General features: G+C 41.8%; 1 protein-coding gene across 7 annotated transcripts in view; it reads left to right on the top strand.

Annotated features, from left to right (window-relative positions):
- LOC108261048 (carboxy-terminal kinesin 2) overlaps window positions 1–13,927 on the top strand; it is a 37,338-nt gene that overhangs the window by 9,728 nt on the left and 13,683 nt on the right. For 2 of the 7 annotated variants that reach the window (XM_053679524.1, XM_053679517.1), the window contains exons 1-9: window positions 7,786–7,859; window positions 8,209–8,242; window positions 10,941–11,024; window positions 11,153–11,246; window positions 11,493–11,528; window positions 12,017–12,058; window positions 12,227–12,416; window positions 12,497–12,599; window positions 12,864–13,031. In XM_053679524.1, coding sequence (XP_053535499.1) covers window positions 8,231–8,242; window positions 10,941–11,024; window positions 11,153–11,246; window positions 11,493–11,528; window positions 12,017–12,058; window positions 12,227–12,416; window positions 12,497–12,599; window positions 12,864–13,031 — 729 coding nt within the window. In that variant the 5' untranslated portion in view covers window positions 7,786–7,859; window positions 8,209–8,230. Of the gene's footprint in view, window positions 1–7,785; window positions 8,007–8,208; window positions 8,243–10,940; window positions 11,025–11,152; window positions 11,247–11,492; window positions 11,529–12,016; window positions 12,059–12,226; window positions 12,417–12,496; window positions 12,600–12,863; window positions 13,032–13,927 lie in introns of those variants that run through there. The other 5 variants (XM_053679522.1, XM_053679523.1, XM_053679520.1 and 2 more) reach the window with 4 other exon arrangements.

Raw genomic sequence — 13,927 nt, 5'->3', positions numbered from 1 at the left:
AAAGGCAGCTCTTATTAGGTGTCCTATTCCCGCAAAAGTAAATCAGACAGAGAAATTATGAAGGTACAGCATCCCATCACACTGACATCCATACAATGCATTAACCTGTCTTGTTAAAGAAGGTCTTGATAGACTGGGATCCAGCAGTTCTCCTGGCCTCCCTCTCCTTCTTTTCTTTACATTTCTTGTAGCCAGATTTGTGTTTTTTCCTGACAATCACTCAGTCTCCTGTTCTTCCACTGTAACTTCTAACTTAAACTATTCTCAGAGCATCCTTAACTCTGATTGGTGATGTTCACTAGCTTGGGTGAGATTTACAATTTTATTGGGTCCCTCTGCTGTTTGTCACTGACTGAGCTGAGATAATTAATTGGACTAAACCATTTTTAGGGAGGGGAGAGGAGGTATTTGGAAAACGTCTTCCAGGAAATTGCTTGTTTTTTTTTGTGGTTTTCAACTCTCAGGCATACAAGCTGAAGCTGTATACTACTACCAGGAGTGGATTTAGTGATTTGGGGGTCCTAGGCAAAATGTAGGAATGGGGACCTCATTTCAGTGTTTTAACATCGATATTTAAATTTTCAACATTTTATATAGCAATAATTATGGGTGGCCTGGGACCAAAAAGTGGCCCTTTTCTGGCCCTGAGCGGACCACCACACCCAGCCCACAACACGCCACATCACAGCACACTGTTACGCCCTCACCGGCAGATGGCACTGCGGCACGGCTTTAGAGAGTGCGCATGCACGAGAACTCTAGTATACGGACACAAGCCTTTGTTTTGGTTTTGTTTTCTTCCTGTTCCGGTATTGGTTTATGTTCGAGGGTGTCTCATAATTGGTTCCAGCTGTCTGTATTCAAGCGTGATTATGTTGGTTATTTAAACCCCTCGTGTTGCTGTGCACTTCGCACAGAATTATTCATATACGTTAATGAGATGGTGAATGCGTTACGCCTGCTAAGCGGTCTTATTTTCATGTCCTGTTCTCGTTCCATGCCTCAACTTTAATTCTATGTTTAACCTCGTTAATCTTGTTCAGTATAGACTGCGTTTCCTGTGTTTTGTCTGCTGCATGAAAATAAAGACGCTGATCTGTACCTGCTTCTGCCTCACCTCCCATTTCGTAACACACACCGTCTCGTTGATGGTTAGACCAATTTTTAACACCACTTACTAGCATAAAATTACAACACAATACAGAAACATAAATGCTATTTAAGCATATTTATTTGAAGTAGCACTGAACAGATATCAAGTTCGGAAACAAAAGAACAGCATGACAAAGACTATAAAACAATCAAAACAGCATGTTAGCCAGTCAGGGGGGATCATCTGGGTGCAGTGTAGGAGAGCTGCAACACTCATCTCCTATACCAGGGGTCGGGAACCTTTTTGGCTGAGAGAGCCATGAACGCCACATATAAAATGTAATTCCGTGAGAGCCATACAATATGTTTAAAGCTAAATACAAGTAAATGTGTGCATTTTATGTAAAACCAACAAAATTGTACTTTTAAAGTACAATAAGTTTCTGAATTCTTTTTAATAACGTTATGTTGTTGCTAACCAATGATGAATAAATTACTTCTTACCATTAATGCGACTTCTGGTGCTGCATGGTTTTGCTGATGGCTTTGTAGTCTGGTTGATACGTGGTGAGGTTAAGCTTCATGCAGGCGTTGAGACTTCCATGCGTTAAACATGATCGTAGGTTGGTCTTAATGTTCTTTAGATGTGAGAAAGACTGCTCACATGCATACGTAGAGCCAAACATTGTCAGTACAGCAATACTTACACGCTGCAGTGTGTGGTATGTGACGGGAAGAGCGTTCCAAGTTTTGACAATCAGATGGTCCGCGGGTTGAAGTTTTTTAATTTCTCCCCACTTGTGTTTGCTCGCCAACTCTGCTTGCTGTCGTGCAAGTCTTTCCAAATCTTCATTCAGTGACTTGAACTTATTCACCCACATGTCTGAGGCCTTCAGGTCAGCAGCTTGTAGCTCAAAATCTCTGACGGAGACACCGGGGATATAACTCAGGTCGGCGCTGTCCACTGCACACTCGTGTGGATGGGTGATGAACTTAAAAAGACGAGTGTGCTCACAAAATTCTCCAAAGCTCGCTTTGAATGACTGCAGGAGATTAGATGTGAAGCCCGCTATGTAGTATGGTGTGTGTCGAAGTGCCGCTTTATATTTGACCGTTTCATCGATGCGATTTTACCATTGCATATTAGACACACTGCAGAACCTACTCTCTCCACAAAGGCGAAGTCCTCTGTCCATTCCTGCTGAAAAGTACGATACTCATCTTTTTTTATTTTAGCCATCTTCTTCGGTAAAAGGGTTTCTGCAATTAGCTAGCTGACTACTTGATTAAAAGGAGGGAAGTTTACTTCCTGACCTCACAACGACCCGTGTACGTTACGCATTATCCAATAAAAATTTGGTGTTGTCCCAGAGGACAGTTGTGATTGGCTCCAGCCACCCGCAACCATGAACATGAGCGGTAGGATTGATTAAATGAATGGATTGAAATACATGAGAATGTTTTATATTTTTAACATTATTATTTTTTTTTTATTAAAGATTTGTCTGCGAGCCAGATGCAGCCATTAAAAGAGCCACATCTGGCTCGCGAGCCATAGGTTCCCGACCCCTGTCCTATACTGTCAAAATTTACAGACTTTCAGATGTTTGCAATGAACAAAGTAAACAAAAGCAATTGAAATAGTTCAACACAACTAATGTTTCAAGTGGTTTCCCCAAATTCAACTGAAAAGGCAACTTATAATGACTTCTCCAGTCTCAAAATTATTCAACCCCTTCATGGCAAGCATCTTTAGTACTTAGCAGAGCACCCTTTTGCTGTTATAACTTACTGCAAATGAGATGCATAGCCAGACACCAGCTTCTGGTGGTATTCCTGAGGAATCTTAGCCCATTGCTCAAGAGCAATGGCATCCAGTTTAGTAATATTCTTGGGTTTGCGTGCTGCAATGACCTTCTTCAAATCCCATCAGAGATTTCCAATGGGGTTCAAGTGAGGTGACTGTGATGGCCCTGTAGAATCTTCCAGAACTTCTTCAACCAAGCCTTGGTAGAATTTGAGGTATGCTCGGGATCACTGTCCTGTTGGAAGGTCCAATGACACCCAAGCTTCAGCTTCATCACAGACGGCATGATGTTTTCCCCTAAGATTTCCTTATACTTCAATGAATCCATCTTGCCTTCCACTCTGCAGGTTTCCAGTGCCAGAGGATGCAAAGCAGCCCCAGAGCATCACCGAGCCACCACCATGCTTGACTGTGGACAGAGTGTTCTTTCTTCATTCTTATTTTTCCAGACATACCGCTGATCCATTGTGCTGAAAAGTTCAATTTTTTTTCATCGCTCCACAGAACAAAATCCCAAAACTTCTGTAGCTTATTTATATGATTTTGAGCTGACTTTTCTTGTGCTTTTGGGTCAGTAGTGGTGTATGTCTTGGCGTTCTGGCATGGAAACCTTCTGCGTTTAGTACGCGCCTTACTGTGCTCACTGAAACCTCAGTGCCTGTTGCCACCAAGTCTTGCTACAGGTCTTTTGCACTCACGAGAGTTTTTCACAACCTCCCTTCTCAGAAAACTGGTTGTAGCCACTGACAGCTTCTTTTTTCTGCCTCTTACAGGTATTTCATACATTTTTTACCCCTAGCCAGTTCAGGTATTTCATGTGTTCCAACTCAAGTACACCTGGTCCAACTAATGAAGCCCCTGATTAGCATCAAGTGTGCTTGAGACAACACCTGTTTTGCACATGTGTGCTGTTGTGAGGGATACTATTCAGGGGGTTGAATTGCAGAAGAGATTTCAAGGTCTGTATATACTTAAAATGTCAATGGGTGTTCCAAAAAGTGATTTTATCTGGAGTAATAAAAAACAATAGAGATTATGACAGACCTAAATAATGTTTAAGATAAAATGGATAATTGAATATATAAAAAATAAAGGTAGTGTATGTGTTACGGAACGAGACTTGGACAGGAAGTAAGCGCAGGAGGGATGTCTTTATTTGATACTCAAACAAAGGACATGGAACGGAAACACTAATTGAACTAAGGCCTGAACACTCCTTAAACTAATACATGAACGTTCTTTAATCCAAGACATGAACCCTCCTTCAACTAAGACATGAACGTTCCTTAAACTAAGGTAGGAAACACTCATCTAACTTAGGCATGGCATGAACACTCTTAACTGAGGCATGGCATGAACACTCTTAACTGAGGCATGGCATGAACACTCAACTATGGCATGGCATGAACACTCAATTTGCTTGGCTTGGTGTTGCTTTGCTGCAATTCTTTAGCTTTGTCTCTCTTAGTCCAGTCCCGATTTGCGTGGGTAGATTCCGTTTAGTTCAGGTTAATGCCGCGCCACGTGCGCAGCAACACAAGGGGTTTAAATAACTAACATGTTTAATCTAAACCAAAGACACCTGGGTTAAATCAAGGACATCCTCAAACAGAAACTAGAACTTGGGCAGGAAGCGAATGAAAACAAAGAGTCGCGTGAGCCGCATAGCAACCGTGCTACAGTGCCATCTGCCGGCAGTGGCGTAACAGAACCCCCCTCCAAAGGCACCTCTCCCGGAGCGCCAAAAAACCCCCCTCCAATGGGGGTCCGGGGCCGCCGTGAAAGCTGCCACTCGCTGCCACGACGAGGCTGGAACACTGGGCGCCGCCTGTGACGGTGCTGGAATGCTGGGAGGAGTCCCCAGCGGGGCTGGAACTTGGAGGGACTGGACCTGGACTGGAACTTGGAGGGACTGGACCTGGACTGGACCTGGACTAGAAGGCTGGGCGGCATCCCCAGTGGGACCAGACGGCTAGGCGGTGTCCCCAGCAGGACTAGAAGGCTGGTTGACTTCCTCTGCGAAGCAGGAAAGCAGAGAGACGTCCTCCTTAGCGCAGGTAAACAGAGCAGTGTACTCTGGGGGGCAGGCGAACGGAATACCATCCTTCGTGGAGTAGTCAAACAGAACGGCGTACTCAGAGGTGCAGGAAGGCAGAGGGATGTCCTCTGCGGGGCTGGACAGCAGGACAGCTTCCTCGGCTGGGCAGGGCAGCGGGACAGCCTTCTCAGCTGGGCTGGACAGCAGGACAGCCTCCTCGGCTGGGCAGCAGGACAGCTTCCTCCGCTGGGCTGGGGAGCAGGACAGCTTCCTCGGCAGATGAGACCTCCCCGTAGGTCTCTGGCTGGAACTCCGAGGTCACCGGGTTGACCTCCGGGGGAAGCTCCACAGCCGAGACCTCGCTGTAGGCCTCCGGCCAGAGCTCCGAGGTCGCCGGGTTGACCTCCGGGGGGAGCTCCACAGCCGAGACCTCGCCGTAGGCCTCAGGCTGGAGCGCCAAAGTCGCCGGGTTGACCTCCGGGGGGAGCTCCACAGCTGAGACCTCCCCGTAGGTCTCAAGCTGGAGCACTGAGGCCGCCATGTTGACCTCAGACAGGAGCCCAGAGGTTGCCATGTTAACCTCGGGCTGGAGCTCCACAGCTGAGACCTCCCCGTAGGTCTCAAGCTGGAGCTTTGAGGCCACCATGTTGACTCCAGATGGGAGCCCAGAGGTTGCCATGTTAGCTCCACAGCGTCGACTGGAACTGAAACGAAGCTGCTGCTTCTATCCGGTCCAGCCATGTATAATAGAGGTGGAATGGCCAGTCCTCCCTGTCCATTACTTCGATTCCCCTTTGCATACATCTAGGCGGTTTAATTGCCCCAGCTGCGAGAACTCCTTCAGAAAAAGTTCAGAGATCTGGGTGACGTCATAAAGGGCACTAGACCCTGAACATGCCAGCTGCTCTGCCCAATCCCGGGCCGGGCCATAGAAGCGGGATACTAGGAAGCCCAGCCACTGTTTCTTGGTAGGCTTGGGGGCCGCCAGGCTTGCAAGTACACCTGGATGTGAAACAGGAACAGCAGTGGGTGGGATCCCCACCCATACGTTTCCAGCGGGAGTTCAGCGGCCGTCCTCTGTGGAAACTGCACGGACTTGTACTGCGGCCAGTAGTCCGAGCGCCTCCCGACCAGGTGCTCTCCTGCTACTTCCCTGCTTGGGCACGGCATTCTGTTAAGTAACAAGACTTGTACAGGAAGTAAGCGCAGGAGGGAAGTCTTTATTTGATACTCAAACAGAGGACATGGAACGGAAACACTATCTGAACTAAGGCCTGAACCCTCCTTCAACCAAGACATGAACGTTCCTTAAACTAAGGTAGGAAACACTCATCTAACTTAGGCATGGCATGAACACTCTTAACTGAGGCATGGCATGAACACTTATGAACAACATGCTGAATTCAATGGACCCTATGATGTCTAATTTCCACCTAATTAGATTTTCTGCCATGTTGAAATTTTGTCCAAATTTCATGCAATTTTGCCCATAATATATTCAGACCAATCTGCACAAAAGTTATCAAATGGAATTTGAATCGAAGTGAAACTCTTCGCTTGTGACAAGCCAAAAAGTCTGGTGATGAAGTCGCCAATCAAGAAGTGATGCTGTGTCTCATTAACGACTTGCCATGAAACTTGGTATGTGTCTTCAGAACTATGACCTGATGCTACCCAACAAATTTCATGACAGCGCCACCTAGAGGTCAAAAGTTACTCTGACATGTAGAAAATGCTTGAATCAAATGTGTTTTGGCTACTCCTCTTACAAATTACACCCCAAAATCATCAAATTTGGATCATATCATCTTAAGACCTGTCTACACAAAATTTATCAAATGGGTTTTTGATATTGAAAACTGTTTTCCTGCACTGTACCCACAAAAGCAAAATACAGGTTCTTAAAGTCATGTCTCTGCAATGCATTTACATATCAGCACCAAACTAGTTATGTATATTGAGGACCACGCCCTGAATGTACCCAAGAAGTTTTGCTCCAGCACCACCTAATGGTGAAGTGCTATAGTAGCATTTACATTTTTCTTTATATATTACAATATATTACACCTGAAATGGCTTTGAAATACTGAAGTGGTTATTGTAATCTATCTATCTTTTTCCTCAGAACCCCACAAGTTTCAGCCATATGCTTTCATAATTAAGAAACAGGGTAAACGGATTACACCGTCACCCTTGGAATTTAGTTTTCCTAGTATATTCCAACTAGTGTATGATCAAAATAGTACAGCAATGCTAGTACTTTGTACATGTTTACTCAACTCTTCATCACACTTCACCCACAGAGTATTCGTTTACGCTGAGAACACAGGGGGGAACAAATTTATCTGGAGGCCCGAGAAAAGTGGTCCTTCCTGTATATTACAGTGTGAGGATTTATAAAAGCACTACAGTGATGCTTTTTTTTTTTTTTTTTTTACAGTCATCATTATGTATAAGACGTTTCATCTACAGTATAGATCAGTCTCAACACAGAGGGAACTACTTTTCTAGCCGCTCGACTCAGCAACAAGGGAAAACGTCATGATTTCGCACATGCGCGCTGAAGTGGAAACAGGAGAACTGAAGGGTACTGAATTCTCCGGAACACCGGAAGTACTGTTTGTACGAACTGAGCGACAGGAGGACGCAAAAAATACGAGAGAACCATTTGCACCTCATGTTTTTACCATCTGGGGTTCCGTAGGTTTCCGGGGTTACATCTAGATGTCACCCAACTACAGAGACACTTTCCCCGCCCATGTAGTCCCTGTAGGCGGGACCACCGTCTCTTTCACGATGATTGGTTATGATTTGACCAATGGCGACTTACCCTGAACGGCGGCAATATATATATAAAAGTAAACAGGTTTGAACGTTCATAGGGCGCAGTTTGGTGTTTCGTTACGTGGTTTTGTGTAGATGGTAGGATATTGTTTTTTTTTTTCCCCGTCATTATAAGATTTCAGTCAGCAGAGTGGTGGAAATAGAGATATCGTCTATTAGCTCAAATACCGATAAAGGGTTTCGTGAAATTATGGAGGCAAAGTAGTCAGTTAATATACATTACGAGTGAGTTGGTGCCTTCATTAACACTAATCGTTTGCGAGTTAGCATCTCATAGTTCTAATAACAGCAGAGCTGATCATTCATTTTAGTTAGGATAGTTTTGTCACTTCTGTGCTCTAACTTACTTCTGCCGCTTTGCAAGTCTTCTGTTTTGCTTAACGGATTTTAACTCGTTGTTGTTGTTGTTGTTGTTGTTGTTGTTTAGTTAAGCACAACCTGCAGGATAAATGAGCAAAGAGGTGAGTGCCAATTCTTGTTGTACCCCTAGCTATCTAGTTAGCAGCATGTCGCCCGCCGTGTTCTTGTATCGCTAGGCAAATCTAAATGTTTGAAACCTCATCTTTTTTTGGTTAAGGCTCCAGCCGAATAAAGTGCATTTGAAACCTTTTAGATATCACAATCTAATTCTGAGTGGTGATATTCGTGTAAATGTTCTTTGTGTTGGTCGTATAAATGTTTGTTTATACAAATGAGGCTTAGTGTACATGTGTACATTGGCACATCCAAACAAACAAGTGTTTTGATGTTAAATGTTTTCATCGTGAATCCATTCAAGATTTTCAGAAAGATTTGTTGGAATATCATTTATTTGGAATATCACATGTTCAGTAGAAATGAAACTGGAGATTGTTTGTTTGAGCTGAAATAAAATATAAACATGGAATATCATTTATTTAATCAAAACAATACCATGCACCATGTAATAAATGCATTTTCAGAATGAAAGCTAATTTAAATCCTGCGGTCAATATTTTGAAAATTTATTCTGAATAATCCTTTCATTAGTACAGGCCATCTAGAGGGGATGAATAATTTTTGGATATAAATCTAGTAAAGACAGTTTAGAAAAATAGTGTGGTTTAATGTGTATATACTTGCTATCCATTTTATTAGGAACACCTGTACTGCTGCTTATGAATTTGCATTTATGGCATTTGGTAGGTGCCTTTCTCCAGAGTGACTTTTAGAAGTGCTAATCTCTCTTAATCCTTAGATGCATGAGTGGGTCTAAAATGACCTGGTGAGGTCATTTGTTTGCAGTATCTTTTAAATATAATGTGTGTATAATTTCATATCTTGGGTATTCCTCAAACAAGTTTTTTGTTTGAGGTTTTTTGTCATAGTGTAATTTATTTATTTTTCAAGTTTTACTGCTTTAAAAATTTCTCTAGTCTTTGTGTTACTACCCCACTCTTTCATAAGTGGGTCAAAAAAGACCTGCATGCTTTTCTAATGGAATTTCATGGGAACATTTGATTGTCAACTGTTGCTGTCAGGAATATATTAATTGTCAACCACACAAAATATATCAAGTGTCACCCCTCAGGAAAAATATTTTACACAGTAACATCTCATGTAAGTGTGCCATTTTATCTTCTGGAAATATCTGATGTCAACAGGTTGACATACAGTATTTCAACAGCATACTTGCACATTCATGTGTGTGTCTTTCACAACTATTTAGTGACTGTATGGGTTATCATGTGTCAACAAATTAGCCTATCTGACAATCTGGTGATAATTTGTCAGCTTGCGCTAGCTAAGTAAATGTGCTGCTGTTTGGGGGTCCTTTATGTAATCCCATGTATAAGGCCACTATGGCTGTTGGGAGATTTGAAGCTATTTGCTGTGTCTTGTGCTTTGATTACAAGGGGACCAGATCCATCCGTCTGAAAGCCTACCATATGGCAGCCTTCTGTTACATATGGGACCTGGTTCCTGGTAAACTGCAGACAACGATTCATTCCCAGCGTCACTGTGGATGAACAGCTTGTGCCATTCAGGTGGCGGTGCAAGTTTCTACAATATATGAAAAACAAACCTGCCAAGTATGGACTAAAGATCTTCTGGGTTTGTGTTTCACGTGTCCCCTATGCAATAGATATGATAGTTTACACAGGAAAACAACCAGGGGAAGAATTTCAGAAGAATATGGGGTAAAACATTGTCCAGAAGTTGTGCAGTAGTTTTAGAAGCACCGGTCGCAACATCACCAGAGGACCTTTTCATCAGTGTGCCTCTTGTACAGCATCTCTTGGAGAAGGGCCTCTCTACTGTGTTTACTCTAAGACAGAACAAGTGAGACATCCCTCCTGTGTTGAAGGCTTCCTTGTCTGGAGAGCTTCACAGCAGAGTATGGATTTGGTGGCAGCTTTTCCATGGTCCGCTATGGCAGAAAGAAAGGAATGGCTGTTGTGCTCCTAAGCATGATGCACCACAACAGAGTGGTGGATGAAAGTAGCAGAAAGAAAAACCTGAAGTAATTACTTCGACTATATAAAATAGTATAAAAATCTACAAAAAGACCAAAGGATGTGTTTGCACCAAAAAGAAAGCTGTGTCAGAAGTTCCAAAGACTGCAAAGTCAGTAATGTGTGGGAATGTAAAAAGAATGTAAAAACTCACTGATTCTAATACAGGTCTTTTTAGATCCACTTACGGAAGAGTGTAGGGTCCAATCTGAGGGTTAAAAACATGTGCTCATGTTAATTTATTAGGTCAGGGACTGAGTACCATTAGTTTAAGAAAACCCAGTTGTGGTAGTTGGTATGGTATAGTAAGATTTTACTTATTTTAAATTAATACTCTGTAGAAACTTTTCATAGCCTGTTGGGCATGAAATCCTAGCAGTTTTTGAAACGCTTCACAACCTTGCAATAAAGCTTACTTTATTTCCTCCCCACCCTGCCTGTGTCCCAACTATATTGTTTGATGTGAACATCAACTGCATCTGCATGATTTTATGTGTCATACTGCCACATGATTGTTATTGACAAGTTTATGAATGTGCAAGCATTCATTAAGGTGGCCAGTGACTGAAACATCTTTCTGTTTATATGTTCTTACAGGCTAAGAATTTCAACAAGCTTGCTAACAACTATATAATCTATTAACTGTTTTAAGCAGTCAGATTGATTCCTAAAATTCCTCTTCCAGCAGAGTACAATGTCCCAATTACCAGTCATGTCGAAGAGGCCTTTCTCCAGCACCACTGATGGAGAGTATCAACAGCCTGCAACGGTGTGGTTTTGTTCTTTTTATTTAAAAAAAGAAAAGAAAAAATGAAGCAACATGTTTTGTCCAGTCCCTTTCATATGAACAAGTCTTTTTAATCTTTAAAACTTGTATTCTCACCTTATTATATTTAGAAAAAGATCCGGAAAGTTGAGACGGGTCTTCAGAGGCTCAAACCGCCTACTAGTGTAATCCCTCCAAAGTGTCCTGGGCCAGTCAAAGCAACCAGTAAGTGATGGTGCTCAAACAATCGGCTGATTCAAACACCACATTACCAGTTCAACATGTAGTGTGTTGACACTTGCTTCAGATCACTTTTTGTCATGTGCCATACTTGAGCATTAGTTCACCAATGTTCCTTTCTTTTCCTCTTCTTCCCCTCAAACTTCAAAGCCAACAATATTACTTGTGTTTTTAGATGTAGAATTTACTTTTTTTAAAAATCTTGTTTCATCAATAAACTACTTTTTCCAGGCAGAGCAGCAACTGTGGCTGCAGCTCCTTCAAGAGGTAAGTTTGTATTCTTAAAGTCTGGGTCTGGAAAGTAGCGCCAGGGCAATGCTCATGTTCAGATAATTCTTTGCCTGTTTGAGTGGTCACTTGTATTGAATTGATTTGATTTAATCTAAACCCCAATAACTCATAAGTAGGGATAGAGAGGGATGGAGATGTAATATACAACAATTATTAGTTTGTCTATTGCACTTGTAAATAATGAGCATAATATGTTTCTAGTTATGTTCATAAAAAATCTCTGCTGAGTAGTACCCTGAGTATTTCTTAATAAATAATCTGTGGTATGTCTATGTTCATTTAAGGACTTGAATGGTAACAAAGAGCACATCACTACCAGTATTATTTCCTCCCCAAGAAAATAACTATGCCATTTTGAACTCAAAATGATGTGCAAGTGTCCTGTCATGGCTGTACACTGACAACTGAAATGTGTGATTCAAATTACTATGGGAGGAAAGTTTACCAGCTAATTTTGTTTTTAGGTGCTGCAAAAAAAACATCTGCACATGCATCAGTAATTAAAGGTAGGATTAGAAACTAGTTTGCTTGTAATGTGGTGGTTTTATTTTTTATTTTCATTCATTTTTTTTGATGTCTTGTGACAAGTCTGGCTAAACAGTCTTCTTGAGACATTTTAAAGGGCCAGCATTTGTTACTCTTGTAGCCTGAGTTGTTCCATTCAACATGTACAGGAGCATCCAAGAGACCGGGATGGGACTTGAAAGGAAAAGTCATTGATCCGGAGAACAAAGTTCAGAATTACCAGGGCCGTTGGAAGTCTTTTAACCAAGAAAATGAGAACCTTAAAGCATCAAATGCAGAAGTGCATAAAAACAATGCACAGGCCAAAGAGGAGAACAAGCAATTAAAGCAGCGCCTCAGGTAAACTGCACACTACATTTGAATTGAAATGACATGGTTTTGGTTATATGAGAGTGTTTTGCTTTAAACATTATTTGCAGGGCCCTTGAAGAGAGACTAACTAATCTGGTATCTGTGAAAGAGGAGCTAGAGAGAACTATTAAAGAAAAAGATGACCTGACAACTGAAAACAGCAATATAAAGGCATGTCATTGTACCCACTGTATGAAACGAATGTACACCATATTTTTTTTTGAAGAAGATGATGCAGATATGATTGAGCATGCATTTTGGCCATACACAACTGTCTGCACAAATGTGTCCTCTGAAAGTTCAGAACTCACTTTGCTGTTAAGCTGAAACTCTTGCATCTTTTGTGCTAATATTCAAATGTCTTTGTTCACCTTGCTTGTGCCCCTTTTTTTTTTCTTTCCCCTCCCCCCTTCCCTGCTTCTATTCCCCATTAAGAGCCAGCTATCTATTCAGACTTCTGCTCTGGCCCACTGTCAGGATAGTCTCCGAGTGTCTCAGGATACAGTAAAAAGTTTGCAGGAATTGGTGGCAAGGCAGCAGGATGAGCTTCACTGTGGAGAAATGGAACGCAGGAAACTCCATAACACAATTCAGGAGCTGAAGGTAAGATGAATGGCCTACTGTAGAAGTAGTGTTCTAAAACATTCTAATACACGTTTGAATGCTTATTGGAACCAATAAGAATGCAGTTATCTTTAATTTGGGTGTAAAGCAAGTACATGTGGTTAAATGTAAGAGAAATATCACTGGTAGATTCATTAATCATGATCTTGCATGATTTTTGCTTAATGAATCACTTTATTATTGTCTGAAGTAACCTAACTGTAAAGTCTGATATTTGGCAAGAAGTTGACTGGTGAATTTACAAGCATTTCAGCAATCTGATGCATAGAAAAACTTTGACTATACAAATAATTTGAACTAATTTACAGTTGTTACCACTAGTAGTAAACGAAGGTGGTTGTGGGGATGTCTGCAAGGTTAGCCAGAGCATTCATGTTTAGGCAATAGGTAATGTTCATCTGGCAGCACGACTGAAAGTAGATAGACCCTATTCCCTTACTATCTTTTTATAAAACCGTTACACGGATATGCCGTGTATTGTAATAAATCCTTCATGATCAGAGAGACAAAATGTATTTAGGTATGTTGGTTTCAAGAAAGCTTGGTTTATTCTTATTATGCAAGCCATTTTTTAACTAAAAATATTTTGTGGCATAATTACTAGAGCTGCAACATCTAATTGAGAGATCAGTGTCAGCTAATCTCATTATCGATTAGTTGGTTTGCATGCAGCATGGGGTGCATTTACTCATTGTGTTACTGCTGCTCTGAAAATGTGCTCCGGAGAGTAAATATTAGTTGTCCCACATTACGTACACTGTGTACTCTACCGTCTAGTAGGGATGTCACGATACCAAAAATCTAGTAGTTGGTACACATACCACCAAAAGTACATGATACTCAATACCAAAGTCGATACCACGGTGTGGTATAAA

The sequence above is a fragment of the Ictalurus punctatus genome, chromosome 3 (assembly GCF_001660625.3).
Source record: "Ictalurus punctatus breed USDA103 chromosome 3, Coco_2.0, whole genome shotgun sequence".
NCBI lineage: Eukaryota > Metazoa > Chordata > Actinopteri > Siluriformes > Ictaluridae > Ictalurus > Ictalurus punctatus.
This window is presented reverse-complemented; position numbering and strand designations above follow the sequence as displayed.